The 27,997-nt window shown below is 35.9% G+C and overlaps 1 protein-coding gene, 1 long non-coding RNA gene and 1 pseudogene across 5 annotated transcripts in view; 2 read left to right on the top strand and 1 right to left on the bottom strand.

The window, feature by feature from the left end:
* The window catches only part of LOC309609841 (HIG1 domain family member 1A, mitochondrial pseudogene), a 22,353-nt pseudogene extending 6,638 nt beyond the window's left edge, over positions 1-15,715 (top strand). Inside the window, exon 3 of the transcript in view lies at positions 14,425-15,715. The product of the transcript in view is annotated as an HIG1 domain family member 1A, mitochondrial pseudogene (transcript). The remainder of the gene's footprint in view (positions 1-14,424) is intronic.
* LOC309604795 overlaps positions 1-27,997 on the top strand; it is a 184,717-nt gene that overhangs the window by 93,801 nt on the left and 62,919 nt on the right. The gene's annotated exons all lie outside the window — the stretch shown is intronic.
* Positions 530-27,884, bottom strand: LOC309604638 (calcium-activated chloride channel regulator 4-like; the record flags this gene model as incomplete). The annotated part of the gene is made up of 2 exons (XM_082339485.1): positions 530-27,245; positions 27,584-27,884. 2 exons carry the CDS (start codon positions 27,882-27,884, stop codon positions 26,830-26,832), a joined length of 717 nt encoding a protein of 238 aa, XP_082195611.1. The 3' UTR covers positions 530-26,829.

Raw genomic sequence — 27,997 nt, forward strand, 5'->3', positions numbered from 1 at the left:
CAAAAATGTATCCATTTTCAGCATACATTTCTGTAAATTTTGAAAACTTATACACCCATGTAACTATAATCACAGTCAAGGTATAGAACATTTCCATTATGTCAAATAGTTCCCTAGTATCCCCTTTTAGTCAGTTCTCCTTTCCCAACCCCAGCCCTGGGCAGCCACTAATCTAATTTCTGCCAGTGTATTAGTTTATACTTACTAGAATTTCATAAATGGAATTGTACATTATGTTTTTTGGTGTTTTGTTTGTTTTGTTTTTGGTGTCTGGTTCCTTTCAGTCAGCATGTTTTTGAGATTCATCCATATTGTTGCATATTGTTCACTACTATTTATTGTTGAATAGAATTTCACTGAATGAATAAACTACAATTTGCTTATCCATTTACCAGTAGAAGAACATTTATATTTTCCTCCTATTTTTGGTTATTATGAATAAGACTGCAATAAACATTTGTGTAAACTCTGAGTGGACAATAAAAAATTGTTTAAAGTTTTTGACTTTTATTAATAACACATTTTAAAAAATTAATTAATTTATTATTATTATTTTTTTAAAATTTATGGCTGTGTTGGGTCTTCGTTTCTGTGCGAGGGCTTTCTCTAGTTGCGGCAAGTGGGGGCCACTCTTCATCGCGGTGCACGGGCCTCTCACTATCGCGGCCTCTCTTGTTGCGGAGCACAGGCTCCAGACGCGCAGGCTCAGTAATTGTGGCACACAGGCCCAGTTGCTCCGCGGCATGTGGGATCTTCCCAGACCAGGGCTCGAACCCGTGTCCCCTGCATTGGCAGGCAGATTCTCAACCACTGCGCCACCAGGGAAGGCCTAATAACACATTTTTAACAAGTCTTTTAGTACACATGTGCACATATTCTTTTGGGGCATATAATTAGGAGTGGAATTTCTGGGTCATTGGGTATACATATGTTCAACTAGAGTAGATAATGCTCAAGGGTTTTTTGAAGTTTATCTCCCATATTTGATGAAAGATATGAATCTACATATCCAAGAAGATCAAACCTTAAATAGAATAAATTCAGAGATTTATGCTGAGAAACATACAAGAAATTTTTCAATAAGATTAAGAGCTGATTTCTCATCAGAAACCACAAAAGCCAGAAGGCAGTGGGATGATTTAATCAACATGATGAAAGAAGAAAACCTGCTGATTAAGAATTCTATATAGCAGCAGTCCCCAACCTTTTTGGCACCAGGGGCTGGTTTTGTGGAAGACAAGTTTTCCACAGACAGTGGGAGGGGATGGTTCAGGTGGTAATGTGAGCAATGGTTCAGGCTGTAATGCGAGCAAGGGGGAGTGGCAGATGAAGCTTTGCTTGCTCGCCTCCTGCTGTGCAGCCCAGTTCCTAACAGGACAAGGACCAGTACCAGTCCACGGCCCAGGGGTTGGGGACCCCTGATATATAGGGCAAAAGTATCCTGAGGAAGTAGAAACAACCCAAATGTCCATCAACTGATGAATAGATAAACAAAATGTGATTTAGCCACACAATGGAATATTATTCAGCCATAAAAAGTAATGCAGTACTGTTATATGCTATAATATAAATGAACCTTAAAATCACTATGCCAAGTTAAAGAAGCTAGACACAAAGGCTACGTATTTTATGATTCCATTTATATGAAATGTCTAGCATAAGTAAATCCATGGTGACAGAAAGTAGCCTAGTCATTACCAGGATGTTAGGTGAGGGGAGAAGAAATAGGAAGTGATTACTTAATGGGTATAGGATTTCTTTCTGGGGTGATGAAATGTTCTAGTGTTAGATAATGATGATGGTTGCATAACATTGTGAATGTACTAAAAGACACTGAAGTGGATTAGTTGCATTCTACATTATAAAAAATCAATTGAAAAGACTATGTCTTCAGTGGTAGGATTTTTAGGACCATGGCACCTGGAGTTAACTCTAGCAACAAAGTTTTTCTAATCTCAAATATTACCACATGGCTGCCTACTTAATGTATAGTTAAGACTTTACACTTTAAAATACTTAAACTGGTAAATTTATATTATGTGAATTTTAACTCAATTTTTAAAATTAATGATAGCATTCAATTATAAATTAAAGAATAAAATAAATATTTCTGAGTCCATGTGATATGAATAAAAATAGGGGGAAAGGAGAAAGGATAAATCTTATTTAAAACATTGCAATTAATAAATATAGAAAGAATGAAAAAATGGAAATCACCATTAGAACATCATGGTAATGTTATTGCAGGCAAGCCTGTCTTTTCACGTGCTTATTTACCACCTGTATATCTTCTTTGGTGATCTATTTCTGAATAGATCTGTTCAGATTCTATTGCTCACTTTTTACTGAGTTGTTTATACTTTTAATGTTGAGTTACAAGTTCTTTATTGAATATGTTAAAATATTTTTTCCCCAGGGTGTCTTCTGCAGAGCAAAATTTTTCATTTTTTTAAAGTCGATTATCAAATTTTTTTAATAGATCATGCTTTTGGTTCATATCTAAAAACTCATCTCCAAACCAAAAGCATATAGATTTTCTAATTGCTTTTCTTCTAGAAATTTTATAGTTTTATGTTTTATATTTAGATCTATGATCCATTTTTGAGAATTTTTGTGTAAGGTCTTAGATATGTATTACAAATATTATTACTTTTTTTGCCTATGGACGTCCAATTTTTTCGGCATTATTTGTTGAATCGGTACTTTCTCCTTTAAATTGCCTTTGCATTTTTTATCAAAAATCAGTTGACTACCTTTGTGTAGGTCTATTTCTGGACTCTTTATTCTGTTACACTTATCTATGTGTCTATCTTTTTGCCAATACCACACACTCCTTTGATTACTGTAGTTTTATTGATTGATTGGTTGACAGTGGATCAATTCCTTTTCTCCCTCTAGCTTTATTGAGGTATGATTGGCAAACAGAGTTGTAAGATATTCATTTATTCATTTAAAAAATCTAAAATCTAAATATATTGTATATATAAATTTAAATTGTGTAATTTAATATATATATATATGTTGATTAGATATATTTATATATTGTAACCTGATTGCCATTGTTGCAATAATTATCACCTCTATCATGTTATATAATTATTCTTTGTCTTTAGTAGTTGGAATAATTAAATTCTAACCTCTTAGCAAGTTTGATGATTATAATACAATATTCACTATACTGCGTATTAGATCTCTGGGGTTTATTTACTACTTGTTGTAAGTTTGTACCCTTAACATCTGTCCTGTCCCCCTAACCCCCATCCCCTAATAACCACAATTTTATTCTCTGTTTTTACAGTTTTGGCTTGTTGAAATTCCACATATAAGTGATATCATACAGTACTTGTCATTCTCTGATTTATCTCACTTAGCATAATATTCTCATGGTCCATCCATGTTGTTACAAATGACAAGATAGTTCTATTTTTAGTTTTGTGAGGAAATTTCCTTTTCTCCACAACCTTGCCAACAGTTATTATTTGTATACTTTTTGCTGATAGTCATTCTGACAGGTGTGAGGTGATATCTCATAGTGGTTTTGATTTGCATTTTTCCAATGATTAGCAGTGTTGGTCATCTTTTCATGTGCCTGTTGACCACTTGTATATCTTCTTTGGAAAACTTGTCTATTCAGGTTTTATGCCCATTTTTAAATTGGATTGTTTGTTTTTTTGATATTGAGGTGTAGAGCTGTTTATATATTTTGGTTATTAACTCATTGGTCATATCACTTGCAAATATTTTCTCTCATTCAGTAGGTTGTCTTTTCATTTGGTCAGGAGTTTCTTTTGCTGTGCAAAAGCTTTTAAGCTTATTTAGGTCCCATTTGTTTACTTTTGCTTTTGTTGCTTTTTTTAGGAGACAGATCTACAAATAAATAATTGCTGCAATTTTTTTCAAAGAGTGTTCTGCCCCTATTCTCTTCTAGGAGTTTCATGGTTTCAGGCTTTATTACATTTAGATCTTTAATCCATTTTGAGTTTATTTTTGGATATGATGTTCTAATCTCATTCTTTTACAGGTAGCTGTTCAGTTTTCCCAGCATCACTTATTGAAGAGATTGTCTTTTCTCCACTGTATGCTCTTGCCTCCTTTGTCATAGATTAATTGACCATAAGTGTGTGGGTTTATTTTTGGGCTCTCTATTATGTTCCATTGATCTATGTGTCTGTTTTTGTGCAATACCATTCTGTTTTGATTACTGTAGCTTTGTAGTATAGTCGGAAGTAAGGGAGCATGATACCTCCAGCTTTGTTCTCTTTTCTCAAGATTTCTTTGACATTTCAGGGTCTTTTGTGGTTCCATATAAATTTTAGGATTATTTGTTCTAGTTCCGTGACAAATATCATGGGTATTTTGATAGGGGTTGCATTAAACCTGTAGATGCTTTGAGTAGTATGGACATTTTAACAGTGCTAATACTTCCAATCCATGAACACAGGATATCATCTTCAATTTCCTTCATCAGTGTTTAATAGTTTTCAGAGTATTAGTCTTTTACCTCCTTGATTAAATTTACTTCTAAATATTCTATTCTTTTTAAAAAAATTTTATTAAAGTATAGTTGACTTACAATGTTGTGTTTCTATTCTTCTTGATGCAATTTTAAATGGGATTTTTTTTTGCTTTCTTTTTCTAAGGATAATTTTCTTTATTTCTTCTTCAGATGTTTCATTCTTAGTGTATAGAAATGCAACTGATTTCTGTATGTTGATTTTGTATCCTGCAACTTGACTGAAATTTTTGATTAGTGCCAACAGTTTTTGGTTGAGTCTTTGGGATTTTCTATGTACAGAATCATATCATCTGCAAATAACAACAGTTTTACTTCTTTCTTCCTGATTTTGATACATTTTATTTCTTTCTTTTGTTAAATTGCTCTAGCTAAGACTTCCAGTAAAATATTGAATAGGAGTGGGCATCCTTGTTTTGTTCTTGATTTTAGAGGAAAAGCTTCCCATTTTTCTCCATTAAGTATAAATATTAGGTGTAGGTTTATTATTATGGCCTTATTATTTTGAGGCCTTATTATATTGAGGTATGTTCCTTCTATACTCAGTCTGCCGAGGGTTTTTATCATGAAAGAATGTTGTATTTTGTCAAGTGCTTTTTCTGCATCTATGGAGATAATCATGTGATTTTTATCTTTCATTTTACCAACGTGGTATATTACATTTATTGATTAATGTGTGTTAAACCATCCTTGTATACCAGGGATAAATCTCACTTTGTCGTGATTTATAATCCTTTTTATGTGTTCTTGAATTGGGTTTGCTAATATTTTGGGAATTTTTGCAATCTATATTAATCAGGGATATTGGTCTGTAGTTTTCATTTCTTGTGGTGTCCTTATCTGTCTTTGGTATCAGCATAATGCTGGCCTCATAGAGTGAGTTTGGAAGTATTCCCTCTTCCTCAATTTCTTGGAAGAGTTTGAGAAGGATTGGTGTTAATTCTTCTTTGAATGTTTGGCAGAATTAATCAGTGAAGCCATCTGGTCCTGGAGTTTTCTGTGTTGGGAGGTTGATTACTGATTTAATCTCTTTACTAATTATCATTCTGTTCAAATTTTCTATTTCTTCCTGATTCAGTCTTGGCAGGTTATGTGCTTTTAGAATTTTATCTAATTTGTTGACATATAATTGTTCATAATAGTCTCTTTGAGCCTATGAATTTCTATAGTATCAGTTTTCATGTTTTCTTTTTCATTTCTAATTTTATATGTGTTTTCTCCCTCTTTTTTTCTCAGTCTAGCTAAAGGTTTGTCGATTTTGTTTATCTTTTTGAAAAACAAGCTCTTGGTTTTATTAATCCTTTCTATTGTTTTACTGGTCTCTATTTCATTTATTTCCATTCTGATCTTTATGGCTTCCTTTTTTTCTGCTAATGTTGGGCTTAATTTGTTCTTCTTTTTCTTGTTCCTTGAAGTGTAAAGTTAGGTTGTTTATTTGAGATCTTTCTAATTCTTAATATTATATGTATTTATTGCTATAAACTTTCCTTTCAGAATTGCTTTTGCTGCATCTCATAATTTTGATATGTTTTATTTCCGTTTTCATTTGTTTTGAGATAATTTTTTTATTTCTCTATTGATTTCTTCTTTTACCCATTGGTTGTTCAGAAGGGTATTGTTTAGTTTCCACATATTTGTGGGTTTTCCAGCTTTCCTCTTGTTGATAACTTCTAGTTTCATACCATTGTGGTCAGAAAATATAGTTGGTATGATTTCAGTCTTCTTAAATTTGCAAAGATTTGTTTTGTGTTCTATCACATGTTCTATCTTGACAATGTTCTGTGTGCACTCAAGGAGAATGTATCAATATATTCTACTGCTGTTGGGTGGAATGTTCTATATATGTCTGTTAAGTCCATTTGTTCTGGAGTATGGTTCAATTTCAGTGTTTCTTTGTTCATTTTCTGTTTGGATGGTCTATTCATTGCTGACAGTGGGGTTTTGAAGTGTCCTACTATTGTATTGTCCTATTATTGTATTGTTGTCTCTTTCTCCCTTTAGATCTGTTAGTATTTTCTTAATATATTTTAGTACTCTGATGTTGGGTGCATATATATTTATAATTCTTGTATTTCATGATGTTTTGACACTTTTATTATTGTATAATGACCTTCTTTGTTTCTTATTACCATTTTTGGCTTGAAGTCTATTTTGTCTGATATAATTTTGGCTATACTCACCTTCTTTTTGTTTGCACTTTTAAAGATATCCTCTTTAATCTCTTCACTTTAAGCCTATATGTATCTTTAGAGCTGAAATGAGTCTCTTGGAGGCAGCATATAGTTGGTCTTATTTTTTTATTCATCCAGCCACTCTGTGCCTTTTGATTGGTGAATTCAATCCACTTATATTTAGAGTGATTATTGATATGTAAGGACTTACTACTGTGATTATGTTGTGTGCTTCTGATTTTGCAAAATTGTGATATATCATGATGATTTAAAATATGTATGTTTTGTGAAAGAATTCCCCTCATCTGGTTAATTAACACATCCATTACCTCATATACTTATCTTTTTGTGTGTGAGAAATTTATGTTGTACACTCTTAGCAAATTCCAATTACACAACGCAGTGTTATTTATTATATTTATCATGTTATACATTAGATCCTCAGATCCTATTCATTTTATAGCTGAAAATTTGTACCTTTCTACCTGCCTTTCCATATTTACCCCACTTCCCACCCCCCCACCAGCTCCTGGCAACCACTTTTCTACTCTCTGTTTCTATAACTTTGACTTTTAAAAATTTAGATTCCACATATAAGTAATACCATGCAGTATTTGTCTTTCTCTGTCTGGCTTATTTCACTTAGCCTAATGCCCTCAAGGTCCATCAGTGTTGTCACAAATGACAGCATTTCGTCCTTTCTCATGACTGAATAATATCCATTGTATATACCTTCCACATCTTCTTTCTCCATTCATCTCTTGACACACACGTTGTTTATATATCTTGGTTATTATGAATAATGCTGCAATGAACATGGTGGTGCATATATCTTTTTGAGTTAATGTTTTCATTTCCTTTGGATAAATACCCAGAAGTGGAATTGCTGGATCATATGACAATTCTATATTTAATTTTTTGAGGAAACTCCATACTGGTTCCATAGTGTCTGCACCACCCTCAACAATTCACAAGGGCTCCCTTTTATCCATATCACTGCCAACACTTCTTATCCCTTGTCTTTTTGATGATAGCATTCTAACAGGTATGGGATGTTATCTTATTGTGGTTTTGATTTGCATTTCCCTGGTAGTTAGTGATGTTGAGCACTTTTTCACGTACCTGTTGGTCATTCGTATGTCTTCTTTTGAAAATGTCTATTCAGTTCCTCTGCTCATTTTTAAATTGAATTTTTTCTATTGAACTATATGACTTATTTATATATTTTGGATGTTAACCCCTTATCAAATATATGATTTACAAATATTTTCTCCCACTCTGTAGTTTGACCTTTCATTTTGCTGATGGTTTCCTTTGCTCTGCAGAGACTTTTTGGTTTGACATAGTTCCACTTGTTTATTTTTGCTTTTGCTGCCTTTGCTTTTGGTGTCAAATCCAAAACATCATTACAAAGACCAATATTAAAGAGCTTACTTCCTATATTTTCTTCTGGTTTTATAGTTTCAGGTCTTAATTTAAGTCTTTAATTTATTTTGTGTTGATTTTTATGTATGGTGAAAGATAGTCATCCAGTTTCATTCTTTTGCATGTGGCTGTCCAGTTTTCCCAACACTATTATAGAAGAGACTATCCTCTCCCCATTTTATATTCTTGGCCTCTTTGTCATAAATTAATTGAACATATATACATATACATGGGTTTATTTGGGGTCCTTCTATTCATTGATTTGATCTATGTGTCTGTTTTTATGCCAATGCCAAACTGTTTTGATTACTATAGCTTTGAATATAGTTTGAAATCAGAAAGTGTGATGTCTCCAGATTTGTTCTTCTTTCTCAAGATTGCTTTGGTTATTTTGGTTATTTGGTTTTTGTGGTTCATACAAATTTTAGAACTTTCCCCCCCTATTTCTGGTAAAAAAAATGCCACTGGAATTTTGATAGGGATTGTACTGAATTGCTTTGGGTAGTATGAACATTTTAACTATATTAATTCTTCCTGTCCATTAGCATGGAATACTTTTCCATTTATTTGTGTCTTCTTCAATTTCATCAATGTCTTATAGTTTTCAGTCTACTGTTGTTTTATATTGTAGTAAGTCTTGAAATCAGACAATGTGAGTCCTCCAACTTTCTTATTTTTCAGAAAAAAAAAAATTTGGTTACTCTAGTTACTTGCAATTTCCACATAAGTTTTGGGATTGTCTTCTCACTTTCTACCAAAAAACCTGGTGAGATTTTGTCAAACTTACTGGTAATTTTTGGGAAAATTATCATCTTAGCAATATTGAGTCTTCTGGCATAAATATGATTTATTGCTCCATTTATTTAGGTCTTCTCTAACTTCTCATAGCATGTTTTGTAGTTTGCAGTGTACAAGTATTTTTTACAATTGTTATATTATTTCTATATTTCATATTTTGATATTGTTATAAATGGCATTTTAAAAGTTTTTCAATTTTTTTGCTAGCGTATAGAAGTATGATTGATATTTTTGAAAACTGTTATTGTATAATGCAACTTGCTAAAATCACATATTAGTTTTATAGCTGTTTTATAGAAGAGGTTGGATTTTCCACATAGATGATCATGTCATTTGCAAACGAGGAGAGTTTTACTTCTTTTCTAGTCTCAATGACTTTTATTTCTTTTCTCAGGTTATTGCACTACTAGAATCTCCAGAGGAATATTGAATAGAAGAGGGAAGGTTGATTTGAATTGCCAAATCAGCATTACTATAAGTGAAAATCCATACTGATGTTTTTATAAACCTTCCAGATGATTTTAATATTTACCCAGTATGGAGATATATTAACATACACAAAATTTCATTACTGTTGAGATCTACTAATCTGCTTCACTGTCTCCTCATGCACTTAGTTTCAGTTCCTTGGACATGCCAAGTTTATTACCATATTAGAAATAGGGGTAATGTTTGATATAGGGAACCACAGGATGAGCAGGAATCACGCAGTTTCTTGCTTTTGTTTCTCTCATCATGTTAGCATCCATCTTCCAGACTGACTTTCTCCACAAGTCAAGAACCTTGGCTGCTGACAGTTCTAGGCTCATGTCTTTCCAGCTTCACCACCTGAGAAAAAAGGGCTTATTATCACCTACCTCAGCTTAAACAAGCATGGCAAGGGACTCTGGTTGCATTGGCTTAAGCCATGTGCTCACCCTCTGAACCAATCTGTGTGGCCAGGGTGTTAGGACTTTGTGACTGGCATGTCCAGTGTTAGGTGCCATGGCAAGGGAGGAAAGGTCCTAAATCACTCATTTAGGCTACATGTTAGAGTAGGGAATGAGGCAAGGGGAGCAATGGTGCTCCATAAGGAAAGTGAGTGATAACAACATGGCCAAGTGTTAAATCACTGGGAGCTTAGGCATTTCCTTGGTTTATGTCTTATACAGTTCTCAAGAGGTTCTTTCATGATGTTTCATGTATGAGATGTTAATACTTATTATTTTGAGGATATGAAGTAGAATAAGCTCAAAAGAAGCATTATACTGCTCAACACTCAGTCATGTCCATCCCTGCCAGGCCTTTCTTGTCAGCTTAACACACCTTCCTTGGTTGAGTGTACTGGCACTGCTGGACCTCTGCTGATGGTCTCTCTTTTAGCATCTTCTATAGGTTTCCCTACCTCATGGTGGGCTAAGAACTTTGCTCCCACACAAGGAACATTTGAAATGTTAGATTCTGGAGGATATGCACACAATAGCACTTAATAAATATTTGTTATATTGAATTGAACCTGAAGAAATGAATTTACTAATGGGAAGCAGATAATGTAGGAGGGGAAGAGGGAGTCCAAGGTAAGCCATAGGGGAGCTTTGCACAGGCAGGTAAGCTTGAACACAGTGATCTAAAAATCACTTCAAGTAAATAGCTGCTTTACACCTGCATGAACCTGCAAGAGATTTTCTATGACAGCAACCAGGTGAAGAGTTTATTAGCATCTCCCCTTCACTGAGCCACATTCTGTTGCCAAGAATGCTGATGCTACCCTCTACTTCAACTGTAGTAAACAACAATTTACCACTCACATTTTAGGAATGTGAATGTTACAACAACAAAATACTCATTGACAGACATTAATCACTTTCTGAGCCAAGAAAGATAAAAACTACACAGAAACAATAGAACCCAAATGACAGATGGGACTGAGGGGTGGTCACGACCTCATTGAGACACCTGTGATCATGCTGTAGACAGGCTTTCCTAATTAATTTCTCAAAGTAAACTAAAGCAAGCACATATAACCTTTGTATTCCCAGTGCCTAACACTGCATTGGCAGAGTTAAAAGCTGATTTGGTAATGAAGGCTTTCTTCTTACCATCTGATTGTAATTAAATGACTAATTTGTCTTTCCCTCAACACCAGATTATAAATTCTGTGAGGGCAGGGATCACATTTGACTTGTTTACCCTCATTGCTCAAGATCCAGTGCACATAAGTAGATGCTTATTATTGACATGAAAATGAAATGATAGGAAATCAGGAGAGAATGGAAGAATGATTGAGCTTTTACTGTGTGCCAGGAATTTTGACAGGTGCTTATGCATTACAGTAGGTACCTCACTTTTATTCCCCATGAAAACTCTGGGAGATATAAATTAATATCATAATTTTACAGTTAAAACTGGGAAGGACAACTTAGAGTGTTGAGTATCAACTATTTGCTGGGCCCTACGCTAGGAAATTTACATATATTATCCATATGTAGATCTTCAAAATACCCTAGAGTAAGTGTTTTTCTCCATACCTTACAAATTTACAGAAAAAAACTGGCATGTAGTTAATAAAAATGATGCTAAGATTTAGATCCATATCTTCTGATTACAAATTGAATACAAATAATTAAATGTTCACTGAATGAATTAAGGGATCAGTGGTTCTTATTAATTAATTTATTGATTCATAGATATTTATTTGCCCATAAAACTCTTATGAAAAGCAACTTTGCCAGTAGCACTTATTGTAAACAAAAATAATTTCAAGATCATTTTTCACCTGAAAAATCAAAATTTGTGCTTGAAAATCTCTTCTAAAATTTACTTCATCCTCTACTTACAGCTTGTATCACATTTAAATTATCTCTGGCATAATTATTAAATCATAATCCAAGAAAATTCTTCATAAGATCTTTAAGTAATACACTCAAGTATTTAAGAAGTCTCATTTTTATTATATCTTGTTGAAAACTCATTTTATCTCCTTTTTAAATGGAAAATGCAATAAAAAGATTTTTAATATCTTATCCCTTATTTTACTGAATAGAATCTTGCCTTTATGTTCAGTGTTATTCTGTAAATAAATCTGGACTTTTAAAGACGAATTTTAATAGCAACAATACTATTTGTAACATACTTTTTCTTTTCTTGGCCTTAGGAAAATATTCTCATAATTTAACTATGAAATTACATACCCTTTCATTTCCCAGATCCACACCCTAAAGCCTTCCTTATTTTTTATTTATCTCACCAGTTAGCCTCCTTTAGTGACATTTACTGACAACTCATTCCTTTTCCTACTTTTCTGTTATAAGGTCTTACTTTTCAGTGGAGGTCACTGTTTTGAAAGCTGTGGCCACAAATGCTTATATGGTCCTTTGGATGAGCTAAATCAAAAGGGCAATGAAAGGGACACATTTTGCAACCAGATGGCTCTGTAATCCACAATTAATTTTCTAATTTCTGCATGAAAATTAAAAAGATATAGTTTGATTACAGAATGTATTTCATATATATATGCAAGCACTTAAAACCTTTCTAATTATATATGCAAGGTCTAAACCAATCTCAAGAATTAATGTCAGATTCAGAGCAGAATCTTAAAATATTGCTAATCCATTTTAAAATGTAAATGAATTAGTCATTTGGAGAATGCAAATTAAAATGGCAATGTACCACTACATACCCATTAAAATAACTCAGTGAAACAGACAATTTTCTAGGAAAATACAAATGATCACAATAGAATCAGTCATAGGAAACCTGAATAGACCAAGAATTAACTTTTACTCAATCAATAAGAAAAAGATACTCCACTTGAGAAAATGAGTTAATGACATACTTTTTTGTCAGGTTGACGAAAATTTTAAAAGGACAGTAATATCTACTTTTGGTGATAGTTTAGGGAGGCAAATACTGTCATATACAGTTGATAATAAAAAGAGTTGCTAATACTTTCTTGTGAATAAATTGCCAATGTTAATCAAAAAAGGGAAAATGGTTTTTTTTGGTCTCTGAAAATTTTCTTTTAGAATTTCTTCCTAACCAACTAAAGATGTAAATTAAGATTTTGCTATAGGCATGTTAATCATAAAGAACATTATTTTAAAAGAGTGAAAAATTGGAAAGATTCTAGATTTCCTTGTATAAATTTTATTACATGAATATATGATCATTAAAAATGAACTGATATTTCAGTATGTTAATGATAGAGTGTTGAATTTAAAAGCTCTTTTTATACTCTAAAAGAATCAACAAAATACAACTACACACAACAATATATAGGGTTCTCACAAAGATATTTCACTAAAAGAAGTCAATCACAAAAAAATATGTATTATATTATTCCACCTATATAAAGTACATAAACAGGTCTAAAACAATTTATGCTGTTAGAAATCAAGATAATGTTTAACTTTTGGGGAGATAATGACTGGAGGAGACCAGAAAGGGGTCCCTGGGGATGATAGTAATGTTCTTTTCTGAATATTCGTCCTGATTGCATGGGTGTGTTTGTGAAAATTCTTCTAGCCAATGCCAGAAGCCAAGGTTTTCATGTACTAAGCTCTAAAGAGGAGCCAGAAAAGACATAAATAAGATATTATGTAACATAAATACTTTAAATAACCCTCCTTGGCCTGATTCTAAATCCTCATACAAAAGGACATTGATAAAATGACCAGTTCATTCTTCCCTTATCTCTTCATTCATTCAACAGTTAATTATTGAGAATTTCCTGTGTGCCAAGTCCACTTCTAGTTAATGAAGTGAGGAAAACCATTAGGTCACTGCTCTCATGGAATTTATATTCCAGCCAGGAAGATAAACAATAAACATTGTAACATTCCATTGAAAATTAATATGTATCACTTAGTGTTAAAAGCTATACAGAGATTAATCCTTTGTCAGTTGCTTCATTTGCAAATATTTTCTCCCATTTTGAGGGTTGTCTTTTCATCTTGATTATGGTTTCCTTTGCTGTGTAAAAGCTTTGAAGTTTCATTACGTCCCATTTGTTTATTTTTATTTTTATTTCCATTACTCTAGGAGGTGGGTCAGAAAGGATCTTGCTGTGATTTATGTCATAAAGTGTTCTGCCTATGTTTTCCTCTAAGAGTTTTATAGTGTCTGGCCTTACATTTAGGTCTTTAATCCATTTTGAGTTTATTTTTGTGTATGGTGTTAGGGAGTGTCCTAATTTCATTCTTTTACATGTAGCTGTCCAGTTTTCCCAGCACCACTTATTGAAGAGGCTGTCTTTTCTCCATTGTATGTTCTTGCCTCCTTTGTAAAGCAGCCCATGCAGCTCTTTATCAGAAACAAACAACCCAATCCAAAAATGGGTAGAAGATCTAAATAGACATTTCTCCAAGAAGACATACAGATGGCCAACAAATACATGAAAAGATGCTCAACATCACTAATCATTAGAGAACTGCAAATCAAAACCATAATGAGGTATCACCTCACACCAGTCAGAATGGCCATCATCAAAAAATCTAGAAACAGCAGAAGCCGGTTGGAACCTGCAATGTCTTGTAGTTGTCTGAAGATTCTTCAATCACTATATCAAGCGACACAGATGTTTCTCTTTCTTCATATGATGAAGATCAGGGATCTAAACTTATCCGAAAAGCTAGAGAGGCACCATTTGTCCCCACTGGAATGGAAGGTTTTGCAACAATCGTTGCATATTGATTATATAAATTGAAGAGCAGGGGAAATACTAAAATGTCTGTTCACCTGATCCACATGTGCATGGCAGCCCAAGGCTTTGTTGTGGGAACAATGACTCTTGGTATGGGCTATTCCATGTATCGAGAATTCTGGGCAAAACCTAGACCTTAAAAGAGGAGATGTTGTCTTGGTCTCATTGGTGGTGCTTGCTTTAGTTAGACATCTCATATTGAGGTTATATGTTTATGTTGAAAATAAATTCTTTGGGTCGAACAATAACATGGTAATTTGAATACTGGCTTCCTTTCTTGCAGGCTTGATTTGCCTGGTGACCAGGTTACTGGTGACTAGTTCACTAGCTAGGTCATCCAGGGGAGTCAGATTAGCACAAAAACATGTCATTTTTACATGCACTTGATAGTGGTACAATGTCCACCTTCTTAAACTCTTCTGATGAAATTAGTTGTAAAGAGGACAACATGCCAATCCTGATAATGCTCCCAGTTTCTGCAGAATATCATATGCTTTTGATGTAATATAGGAATCCTATTTACCCCAGTTAATTTAACTCTTTCTGACTGCCTTGTGGACCGAGTACTGTTTTAAGGGCTGGTTGGCTCTTGAGGAACCCTTTCAGAACAGTGCACGGAATACAACATTATAAACCTCCTGGCAACTATATGTGTGTTTTTAAACCAAACCTAAAAAGCTGGTAAGAGAGCTGCTTTGAAGTAGTATTTATTTCAGAATCATAGTTGTAAACATGAGAATAACTTAACTGTAGATCCCCATTTAGCTCTTTTGTAATTGCAGAATTATATTTTGCTGCTGTTATATTAGAATAATTTTTGTGTCATTTTGAAATAGAAATATGAATTTTAAGTGCTAATGCAAGGGTAAATGAAAAACACTTTTTAAATGTGTGCAGTATGTTTATTTTCTCTGTAAGAATCATAAATGTTAAACTAAATAAATTGCCTATAATGGAAGTGATTTATGAGCAAGCTGGTTTGGTCAGACATTATACAAACTTTGGTATACTACAGAATGCTTTGTTGTACTTGTGAAATTCTCTTGTCCAACCTGAATTTACATTCCATGATGATAACATGGTAAATGTAGTGTTATTAAAGTAAGTGAACACATCAAAAAAAAATCTAGAAACAATAAATGCTGGAGAGGGTGTGGAGAAAAAGGAACCCTCCTGCACGGTTGGTGGGAATGTAAATTGATACAGCCACTATAGAGAACAGTATGGAGGTTCCTTAAAAAACTAAAAATAGAACTACCATATGACCCAGCACTGCCACTACTGGGCATGTACCCAGAGAAAACCATCATTCAAAAAGATACATGTACCACAGTGTTCATTGCAGCACTATTTACAATAGCCAGGACATGGAAGCAACCTAAATGTCCATCAACAGATGAATGGATAAAGAAGATGTGGCACATATATACAATGGAATATTACTCACCCATAAAAAGGAACAAAATTGAGTTATATGTAGTGAGGTGGATGGACCTAGAGTATGTCATACGGAGTGAAGTAAGTCAGAAAGAGAAAAACAAATACCATGTGCTAACGCATATATATAGAATCTAAAAAAGCAGCACTGATGAACCTAGCGGCAGGGCAGGAATAAAGACACAGATGTAGAGAATGGACTTGAGGACACGGGGCAGGGGAGGGGAAGCTGGGATGAAGTGAGAGAGTAGCACTGACATATATACACTACCAAATGTAAAATGGATGGCTAGTGGGAAGCCACTTTGCTGCTGCATAGCACAGGGAGATCAGCTCAGTGCTTTGTGACGACTTAGAGGGATGAGATAGGGAGGGTGGGAGGGAGACTCAATAGGGAGGGGATATGGGGATATGTGTATACATATAGCTGATTCAATTTGTTGTACAGCAGAAACTAACACAACATTGTAAAGCAATTATACTCCAGTAAAGATGTGAAAGAAAATATTTGGTACAAAAATGAAAAAAATAAATAAAAGCTATACAGAGAATCTTAAAATGAAAGATAGGATGGTGACTGAGTTGCTGCTTAGGACTGGGTTGACAGAGATGGCCTAGCCAAAGAGATATTTAAACAGAGATGTGCAAAGAAAGAGTCAGTGATGAAAAATCAGGTATAAGGAACAGCATTTCAAAGAAAAAATGACTTCTGCATTTGACCTCAGGCAGCTGGGTGGGTCAGTATTGCTGTTTATGTAGGAGTATGCGAAGAGCGGCCAGCTGATATAGGAGAGTAGAGAGGGGCTGCATTTCTCAAGTGTGAAATAAGTTTTTAGCTACTTTTGAATGAGTCTGGGCCTTAAAATATTTGAAATTAATTTGAAGGACTAAAGTAAAATCCTGGGCAGGTGTAAACAGGGTCATAGAAGCAGTTGGGTTTGGAGGAAGGTATTAGGCAGAACTATATTTATATCAACAATTTGAATGAACCTAAATAGAAGATGAAGGCTAGTTGGGAGATTAATTAAGAGAAAATGTTAAGCCAAAGTTTGTTATTCCATTAACAATGAGGATATAATTCAAGATACTTTTATTAGATGGGGTGACTTAGCATTACTGTCCAGAGGTATAACACTGTCTTCCTATAGTGTAAACTTACAGAGTAAGGTGGTTACTGGTTCCTCTTGTTGTACTTTTGTCAGCTCTGGGATTGATTCATTACAACTGATACTCTGGAGAAGACAGATTCCATGTTTTCCTTTAACAAATATTTTCTGAGCATAGTGATAGGTATAGAGGATATAATGTTAATAAGAGATTGTTTTCTGCCCTCAAAAAGATCACCATCTGGAAAGAAATAAGGGACAAGTAAATTGTCAATTAAGACATAAAATGTTAAGTGTTATCCCAGGGGCGAGAATGAGGTGATGTGAGGGGAATTTAACCCAGTCAGAAGGGGGATTGGAGAAGTTAGGGAATGCTTCCCAGGGGAGTGATATTTATTCTAAGACTCATCAGATGAGCCTGGGTCATTCATGTGACAGCAGAATGTGGAAGTGGATGGGTGATGGAGAGGGGGATGGAGATGTAGCCTGGGGATACAGAGAAGGTGGATGGAGCTCAGTATATACAAGTACAATGTGAGGTGTGAGAACTGTGACTGGAGTGGTAAACCAGAGGTGGAACATGAAAGACATTATCAGTCATATCATGGGGCTTGGACTTCACACTGAGTACAAAGGAGAGTCGTTAGAAGGTTTTAAATAGGAGAGTAAAAGCATCAGATTGGTACTTTAGAAAGACTCTGGCTGTATGGTGAAGAATGGTTGAAACAGGGCTGCATTGCTAGCACATATGTTGTGTGAATTAGAAAAACAACTTGTGAATTAGAAAAATGTGTTCCCTCTGGGCAGAGAAATGATCAAATAGTGCCCCCTCAACCTTAATCTTGGGAGCTGAGTTTGGACTGTATTTCACCCCTACTCTCCTTGCCCCTGACAACGCTGGGTGCTTTCAGGCAGGGCACAACCTACACAATGGTTCACAGTGGCTCTTTTTGCAAAGGGTTATGTAGGATTCCAAGTGAGTGATGCTGGGGACATGAACTAAGTATAGAGACAGGTGGATGACTTTTTGATACATTCAGAATTGACAGGATTTGGTAACTGGTTGCAAGAGGGTAAGGAAAGGGAGTGGAAGAGTTTCTGTATGTGTATGTGTGTTCAAATATTCATTACTTCATCCTTCCCTCGCTCCTCTTTTTTTCTCTCTTCCCAGGATGCAGTTCTGTTCTCCAAAGAACTCACTGTACAGTTGAGGGGTGTTAGGGAGGCTTATGCCAAATATGTAAAGAAGTAAATGCATTTGGAAGTTAGATTCTATATGAAGAGTGGAGAGTTGGACACAAAAGAAAGAGTGCTCTATTCTGCCTGAGAGTGGGGGAGACAGTCAGGAAAGGCAGTAGGGGTGGGATTTTGAAAGGGGGGCATATGGTCAGAAGGCAGAAAAAGGAGCCTGAAGATGGTAGGATTAGAAATGGACAAGGATGAAAGGGGTATGGTGTTCCTGATAAAGACCTAAAGACATAAAACAGTGTGGACTTTTGGGAAACTGAAAGTCTTTGACTGATTAGATGTGTGAGAACAGTGAGATGGTACAGTAAGAGATAGGGAAGTGGAGGCAAGGGCCACATGGTGGCAGGCCCGGCACTCATTCATTTGACACATATTTTGGTCCTTTTGTCCTTGGTGCCTGGAAAAAGTGATGTATAGTCATAGTCTCTGCCTTTGTGGCATTAGTCTTTATTTTTAAAACAGTTTAAGAATTATTTTGGTTTTGCGCATTACTTTGGGGGCAGTGTGGTAGGCATATTGGGGAGGGAAGAATCAAGACAGAGACCAGGTAGGGGGCATCTTTATCCAGGAGATGATGATGGATGCTGAACTGAGGCAGCATTACTGAAGGTGAGGTGCGGAGAGACAAAGGTTAAGGAGATTTCTGTGACAGGACTTGTTGACTGATTGAATACAAAGTGTGAGGGAATTGTAGGGCCAAGGGATGGTCTCCTGGTCTCTGATTTGAATGACTGGGTGGTGAAATATTTTTCTTTCTCTGAGATAAGAAATTCAGAAGGAGGTATGGGTGAAGAGAATAGTTCAGTTTTATAGAATTATTTCGTTTCCTGACCAAAATTGACAAATCTATATCCAAACAGCTTTCTAAGCTACCCACATTTCCCATGTTGGCTCAAAATGTGTGCATGTGTGTGTGTGTGTGTGTGTGTGTGTGTGTGTGTGTGTGTGATGTTCATAGTGATGGGGCAGAGGGTGGAAGTGGAACTGAAATTCAATAGCGGGCTTTCTTTGTTATAGTATTATTAGACTCTGGAATCTGGAGAGCAATGAATTGCTCTATGAAGAAGACTGATAAGGTTCTAGGTATATCTGAGATGCTGTGTGTGCCTGTTTTTAATAAAAGCAGAAGATTTTGATAGTTGTTAGTTCTAAATCTAACCAGAGCTTCAAATTATGGAGTAAGGGATGGCTGTAGTTTCAATACCACCAAACTCCTACTTTTTAATTTCTCATATGTCTCTAGACCAATTTCATGTGAAAGCCACTCTTATTTCCTGATAACCATGTGACAACAGATAGCACTTGTGTAGCACTTTGCTTACATTCCTCATGAGGTCAAACATAACAGGTATTAATGTGCTGATCATCATACAGATTATTGAACAATACAAGGTACTGGGATCATAAATCAAAAAATTAATTAGCAACAAATATAATTTGACTACGTGTTTTACTAAAATGCTATTGTAGGTACAAAAGCTTTAAGACAACTTTCTGGTTTATGGAACAATATAAAGTGATTTGTAATGAATACTTACTTTTTCATATGTCAGCTCTAAGAGTAGGACTACTGCATGAAGATATACAGACTGTGCTTTGTGAAACTCCAGGAGTGCCATTCATATAAGAAATTATTTGAATGGATCCTTTTAGAGTTGTGTATATGGTGGTCCTAGATAAGATTTAGGGTTATGTGGAAACAGAAGACAGAAATGAAGGGAAATGCAGGTAGTCCAAGGGAAGAAGCTGTGCTAGGCACCAGAAGTAGAGGGTGATGGTAGGAGGGCTGATTGGAGATTAAGTCGAAGACGTGCCAAGAAATCCAGCATGGAAAATGACTGGACCTCTTCTTGCAGAAGCGAGAATGGATGATGGGGAGGTGAACACAGGTGTTATCTACAGGAGGGAAGGAAGTGGGAAGACAGCAGGAGTTTGCTGTCTAGAGAATGGATCTGGATATCAGTTGGTTTGTCACCATAAATTTGTGCAACAATATTGTTCACTGTGATCACTATGAAATCAATTTACTGAGCAGTGTTATCTCTTTGGGATATAAGCATGAAAAAATAATGTTTTTCAGTATCTATGTTCTAGTGTTTCCCCTATCTCATCAGGTCCCAATTTCTATTACTGACATCATAGTCCAATTCTATTAGTATTGTCAGTTTTGAGTATTTGAAAAGTTTTGTTTTTTTGATGGTTAACACCTGATCCTATTCATTTTAAGACATGTGTCTTTTAAGACATGTGTCTTCAGATTTCCTCTTTCCCTTCCTCTAACTCAGGCCAGACTTATGTCTCTGACTTAAAATAGGGGAGAAAGGAGTATACAGCCTCAATTTCAATTGACTGCTTCTCCCTTTTCTTAGGGTTTTTCTGCTTGGGTCTTGGGGAGGAGAAATAGGAGAGGCTAATATCTCCTCATAAGCCTGTTCTGCTATTGTGTAGTTTCAGATGTCACTCAGTGGTAGGTGCCCAAAAGTTGTCCCCTAACAGGTTCTTAGATGGGTCCTGTAAAGCTCTTCTCTTTACACAGTCTCTTGGCTTGAGAGATCCCAAGCGGATTAAGCCCAGTCACATTCTACAATTCTACTCAATCAGTAAGAAACTCTACACTTCTTAATGTATCAAACATGCATGAAATCCTCAGTGCATGATGGTGGTGCCACTAGAAAATCTGTCTTCCCCACCTCTCTCCTGCCTATTTCTTCCATGTCAGCAGCATCAGGGCTCTGCCCATCCAGTGGTTCAGCAATGTTGGTGTGAGAGGATTACTAGCTCCTGACTTTGTGGCTTCCTGAGATTTACACTTTATTCAGGAGTATCCTTTTTGTTTTTTGTTTTTGTTTTTGTTTTTTTTGGAGTATCCTTTTTGAACACTGCACTTCCCCCAAAGGACAACTCCTTTCTCTCTCTCCTAGTCCTCTTCTTATAATGGGACTGGTTAGTGTAATGGAATTGGTGGGTGGTGAACTATAGCTTTGGATGACCTAGAACCTCTCACTTGCTATAAAGAGATATGGCTTGCAGTATTCTAAGTTTGGAATCTGGGGTACATAGTACCTTTTGTTCTCAGATTTGCACCATCATAACTGAAAGTGGAATCTGGGTGAGTACTAAATTGTATCCTGTTTCAATAGCAAAATTCACATGTTCAAGGCAAAAACAGTGTGCTCCTGGGGAATCTGTATATAAATGAAAGGTCAGTGGGTGGATGGGTGAGGATTTTATTTGCAATGGGGTTGATGAATCTCAGTGACTTGATGCTTCAGACCACTTTGAAAACTTGTAATTATTTATATCTTGTAGTTTAATATTTGTCTTTTTGCTAGGCTTTAACCTCCATGGATTAAGAATGTCTTTTTAATTCACTACTTTTCCACAACACCTTAATGCAGAGTGACGGCAAATAGCAGAAACTTAATAAACTGACTGACTGACTGATTGACAGGTGGCCCTCAGTGCTAAGATCCCTGAGCTTGGGGTACAATAGTACAAAGCTTCTCAGCATGAAAGCTGCTATGAATTGAACGCTACATTCAGGTGTGGGCCCACACACCTGCCACTTTCTAATGGGATTCACACAACTCTTGGAGGTGATTATTAGTATCACATTTTTACAGAAGATAAAACTAAGGTTTAATTCTATACCAAAGTCTGCCTTCAAAAAATTAACAATTAGAAAAAAAATTTTTTTTATCATTTTTACGTATATGTAGCTTAAAATATCAAATATTTTTAAATATTTATAATCAAATCTAACCTTTCCTTATTCTACAAATTAAACCTTTCTTAATCATATATTCTTCCAATTTCTATTCCTTCTCTATGCTCTATTTCATAATCAAGATTCTTGAATTTTGTGTACATTCTTTCTGTATTTATTCACACCACATTATTTCTTTACCATGATTACTCTTATTAAGGTCATTTGTAACTCTATGTTGTTATATTAAATGGTTGCCTCTGAGTGTCTGCGTTCTCTATTCAATGCAGCTAGTATTGAGTCAGTAATCCACAAAGTCAAAGGAGCTTACAGCTTCCTGCTTTCTTTCTTTTAAAATTGTTTTTAAATTAAATTAAGCTAATTTATTTGTTATTTATAATTATTATATAGTTATTTCTATTTTATTATTTATAAATTTTATTTTATTATTTGTCTAAGGCAGGGTCCACACTCTTCCACATAAGGAAATTCTTTGCTATTCCACAGTTGTCATCATTGCATACTTCCTTGTTTCAACTGGCCTTGCTGAGGCAACATGGAGAAAATTGAAGTTCATTTCCCAGAAACCACAAGACTTTGGTTAGAGTTGGTCAAAAGAGATATTTGTTTGAAATTTGGAAGGCAGAAGTAAACCAACAGCCAAAACTGTCTGAAGGGAGGGGTGATAGGAGGCAGTAAGAAATAAAACCAGCGGAGGTGGGCTGGCATCCTTACTCTTCCCTACTCCATGTTCAACTTTTTCCTGACTGCTGGCTTTGCTGACCTATCATGATCCCAGACTTACCACAAGACATCTAGCAACAAACTCACAGAGGTGGTAGCTGTGCAGGGGCCACAGGCTACCACAGACTTTTACATCAGCGCCCTCATGGTCCCACTCTAGTCCCTGGCCTTGCTTAGCTTCTAACATTCAACACCAAAAACTAACTCCAGTGCTTCAGTGCTTCTTGACTCTTCAACTCTTTCTTCAGCTACTTCCCCAGTTAACCCTTGTAATAAATTCCCTACTCTGTAATATTCATAGTAGTTCTGTGTCCTTGATGGAACTCTGACTAATATCATTATTGGTTGTTTTAGTTATCTATTAATGTGTACCAAACTATCCCAAAATGTACTGGCTTGAAACAACCATTTTATTATTTTCATGATATTGTGGGTTGACTGGGCTAAGCTAGGTGGCTTTTCTGCTGGTCTTACTTGAAGTCTGGTATCCATGAATGAAATCACCTAGAGGCTTGACTTGGAATCAGAGATAGTTAGGTTCATTTCTTTGTGCATATGGAATCAGAACCTCTTATCAGCGTAGCTGGGTTTTACACATGGGCTCCCAAGAACACAAAAATGGAAGCTTTCATAATTCCTGCTACATCCTACTAATTAAAGCGAGTCATTGGTCCAGCCCAGACCCAATTTGTGAAGGGACTACACAAAGGCATGAATAACAGGACTTGTGAATCTTTGAAAACACAAAGTTTCCAAACTCCAAAGCTAGTTTTGGAGACTAACTACCATACTTTTCTGTTTGGCCTGCCATAGGCCTAACTCACTTTAATGTTAACTCAAGACGTGCTTTTCTGTGTCCCATTTTAGGCTGCTGTCATGGTGAGTGTTCATCAGACACTATGTTACCAAGTCCAAACATACTCTGCTCTCCTCACAACAGGCCAATAAATCAGAGACGAGGTGTTGAGGCAAGGAATACAACTTTATTTGGTAAGCTGGCAGACAGAGAAGATGGCAGACTAAAGTCTCAAAATAACCGTCGTATCGGGCTTTGGATGCCAGTTTTTTGTATAGCACAGAGAAGGGGAAGAGATGAGGAAGTGAAGTAAAAAGGCCATAAGTTTTGCAAATATCACCTGGAATGGCCAGCCTCTGGGAGGGGATGTGTTAATTTCTTCTTTCTTGCAGCCATCCACAGGTGGACAGGGTCCGGATGTTTCCCTGAACAAAGGCACTTTGGTTTAACATTCAGGCAGAGGGGCAGCGTTCCCAGAGGCAGGCCATTATGTATAGACAGTATCCTTATAGTGAACAAAAGCAGCGGAAAGCAAGGGTAAAGTAAAAGAAACAGATCCAGCATGTAGTCAGATTTGGCTCTTCCCTGTTACAACTATGGTTGGGGTCCCACCGTCTGCGCGTGCTCTATTAGGTCACTCTGACCTGCGACACCAGCTGTCATTAGTAGCATGAAGTAGAAGCACAGAAAGGTAGTTCCCTTAGTTCTGGCTGGGCAGGAGGGATTGTGAATGTATACCACCCCTCAGTATTATGGCTTTGGGCAGACCCCTGCAGGCAGGTGAAGGACACTTTTGTGACACTGCTGACTGCCACGTCCAGGGGCAGCAGTCAGTTGGTCGCTTTTTTTCCATTCAGAAACCCTGAAGTCATTTGAGACTCTGAGGTTGGTACAAAGGCTGCCCTCTCCCACATAGGGCTGCCTCTTTTCCTTTACTTGGGAAAACTTATATTTATTTTCTGTAGCTAGATCCCCTGCCAGAGGTAATGGTCCTAAGGTTCCCTTTCCAAACCTGGTACTTTTTTGTGATTAACTGCATTAACTATTAGACCATGAATGTTGCTGTATGGCTGTAATAGAAAGTTCATGCAGAGATTCCACATTACATGTTTTATTACTAGTTTATCATGGACTATAGCCAGAGCTGGTTCAGTAGACATAAGACCTATGTATGTACTTGCACAGAGCCACATGCTTAGAAGGCCCTGCACTTGGTTTAATGCTTTGTTGTTGCCATCTTGAAATTCATAATTACAATATTTTTTGAACTGAGGCCCCCCTCATTCTCATTTTACACTGGGTCCCACAAGATATGTTGGTGATCTTAACTACACCAATGGTAGCCATTCATTTTATTTTTATGATTATTAATAATTCACAGTTAGCTCCTTGATGCAGACCTGGGCATAGAGCTCCATCAGTCTCTGTCCTAAGAAGGGATAGCCCAGTACTGGGACCTACTAGAGCTTAGCTACTGCACTGGAACATTGGGAAGGAAGTAACCAGGCTCATCAGCCTTGCTTGCAGAGCTGTGGGGTGGGCAGATAGGAAGGACACAAAGAAAGGCTGACTCATATAGTATATCTATTGCCTACACAGAATTTCAGGCTTTTATCATCTTCTTTGTAATAGGTCAAGTGTCCTACACGTACCACCTCCCAAAACTCCTCCACATTTACCTGTGTATCCAGAACTATTAGCACTGGTTGAGTTGGTGCCAGCTCACTTGAGGAACAGAGTGCCAACAGATTTTCTGCCTCAGCAGCCCAGTCCCCAAATGCCTAAATACAGAGCTCATGTTCCAGTGAATGCCATGAGAGTAAATCAGAGCATCCCACTGATTAAGGGCTTCCAACTTTCCTCTGATTTTAGATTCTCTGCACTTCTCATTTAAACTGCAATACCCTTCTTGTCAATCCTGCCACTCAGACCAAATTAATTATGCCAGGTCAAAGTCTGATCTATGTTTAAAGATGGCTAAGGATGACCCCAGGCTCACCTTACTTGGCTTTCATTTTGGTTTACTTCCAAATCAGCGAGTAACTCCTACCAAAGCTGAATGAGATAAGGATGCAAATGATGGGTGATCATCTTCAGTGTCTCTCCAGTTCCTCAGGGAGTTGAATTTTGGTGGTAAAATTCCCTTTGCAACATGAGAAAAACTTTAATTAGAAGAAAAAGAAACCATAAACCAATAAACTTGGACTTAAAGGTCTACCTACTCTCATGAAACCAAATTCTTTCAGCACCAGAGTAGGCCATAGTTCTATGTTCCCTTTTTTTTTTTGCATTGTTAGGGTCTGTGTAGGTATGGCCATGGGCTGCCACTTAAATCTGCTCTTTTCAATCTACACTCTCTCTTTAATAGATCTAATTCATTACTATGGCTTTAATGCCATCTATATCCTGACAACCATGAAATGTATATCTCTATTTAACAACTAATTTTGGACTCCAGGCCTTTGGATTCAATTGCCAATGTCATAATGCTAGTTGACATTTATTCACAGGCTCCCTAAATGTAAACGTTCAAACTCAGCTCTTTATTCCTTCTATTAAAATCCTCTTTTCCTGAATCTTCCCCATCTCAGTAAATGGCATTTCCATTCATCCATAGTTTCAGTTAGAAATTTAGGATTCATCCTCATATTCATTCCCCTTTATCTCTCTCATACAATCCATGACCATATCTTCCCTATTCCACTTAATTTTATTTTTAGTGTGTCCACTTTTCCCCATCCATCTCCTCTAAGCTAAAATCATTTCAGACCCAGGACAACTGCTATAGCTTTCTCACTGGATGATATTTCCTTTCATGTACTGCAGATCCCCTTCACACACAGAAACCAGAGAACTGTTTTGAAATGTAAATTGGAGCTCCTTTGCTTTCTTACACTTGTAGTTTTACTATTCACATAGACAACTTTAACATTTTGATGAAGTTTGAAATATTATTCCAGAAAACTTTTGTATGAAGTAACATACAACCAGATAGCAAGAAGAAAAAAGTTTTATTTATCACTGTGTATGATAAATGAAACAATGAGTAAATAAAATTATACTTTTAATATTGACTTACAGTTTCAATTATCTCTGGGTATTTATATTTAATCGTTTTAGACTTCTTAAAATTATTTCCATGAGCTAATGATCCACAGCAGAATTTTAAAATTCACAGTATCCTTCAATTTTGTTTATTTTATTAAAATCCAGTCCTTGCTCTAATTGCATTTCTTTTCTTCTTTAAAATACAAATAGTGGCACTTAAAATAACACTAACAATTGCAACACATCCAACCACTGACAATACCAAGGTAGAAATGTTAACTCTGAGATTTGGATGACTTTCACCAGCACTGGGATCTGCTTGAGGAATAAACAAAGCTATTTGTGCAATGTTGGATATTTTTGATGTCAAATTGCTTTTATCCACACTTTGAATAGTAATGAATACATAGGTTTCATTTTCTTCTGAGATATTTCCTGGTTTGAATGCAAAGGTTGCCTTGGAGTTGGCCTCGTTTGGCAACAGATCAGTAGTGTTTACTTGCAGAGCATCATCAAAATTATCCCTTAGATCCAGGATGCTTCCAGGTATTCTTATGATATACTGTTGAACTAAGGAAAAAAAAGTTACAAATGATGTAGGAACTGGAGCATCCATTTAAAATTCCTTTTTATTAATTCTCCTCAAAAATATTTAGAATGCAAGCTTATATCCAAAGCCATATTTAGTTTTCCATAAAAGCTGAATTCTGCCAAATGCTACCTTCTCTGCATGAAAAGTGGCGGCATGTTAAAATGTGTCACATTTATGATTCAGAACATGAGATTATAAAATTAATACTTTTCTGAGCTATCAGTTAAAAATTATTTTCCTCTTACCCACCCATTCACCCTTGCTTTTGCAACGAGTACCTTTCACTTAATCAATACTGTATGAACTTCATCCTTACCTTTTCCAACATCAAAATCATCTCCTGATGCTGTCCATGTTATTCTGATCTCATCCCCATCAGGTGTGGCTTCAAGGTCTGTGATTTGACTTGGTGGGTAGAGGTCAGGTAAGGGAAGTTTTGAAACATTTGAAACCACAAATGCACCTCCAGGTGCTGTTCTGGTGAAACTCTCCAAGTTTGTCTGAGTGTCCTCATCAGTTTCAGGTCTTGGTGGATTCTCTTCAATTTTCCCTGCATTAAAAATTTCCTTGTTTATAATGAGCATAATACTATTAGTATTTTCATTTGAATTCCCCATCCCACTTTTCTTCTTTTTTTTCTTACATGCAGTCACATTTTATCAAGTTTGGTTATAAAGTCATAAGTCAAAATAGCAGAGAAAGAAAAATATATGTAAAATATAGTTGTATA

The sequence above is a fragment of the Balaenoptera borealis genome (assembly GCF_965194805.1).
Source record: "Balaenoptera borealis genome assembly, chromosome: 1".
In the NCBI taxonomy this organism is placed as follows: Eukaryota; Metazoa; Chordata; class Mammalia; order Artiodactyla; family Balaenopteridae; genus Balaenoptera; species Balaenoptera borealis.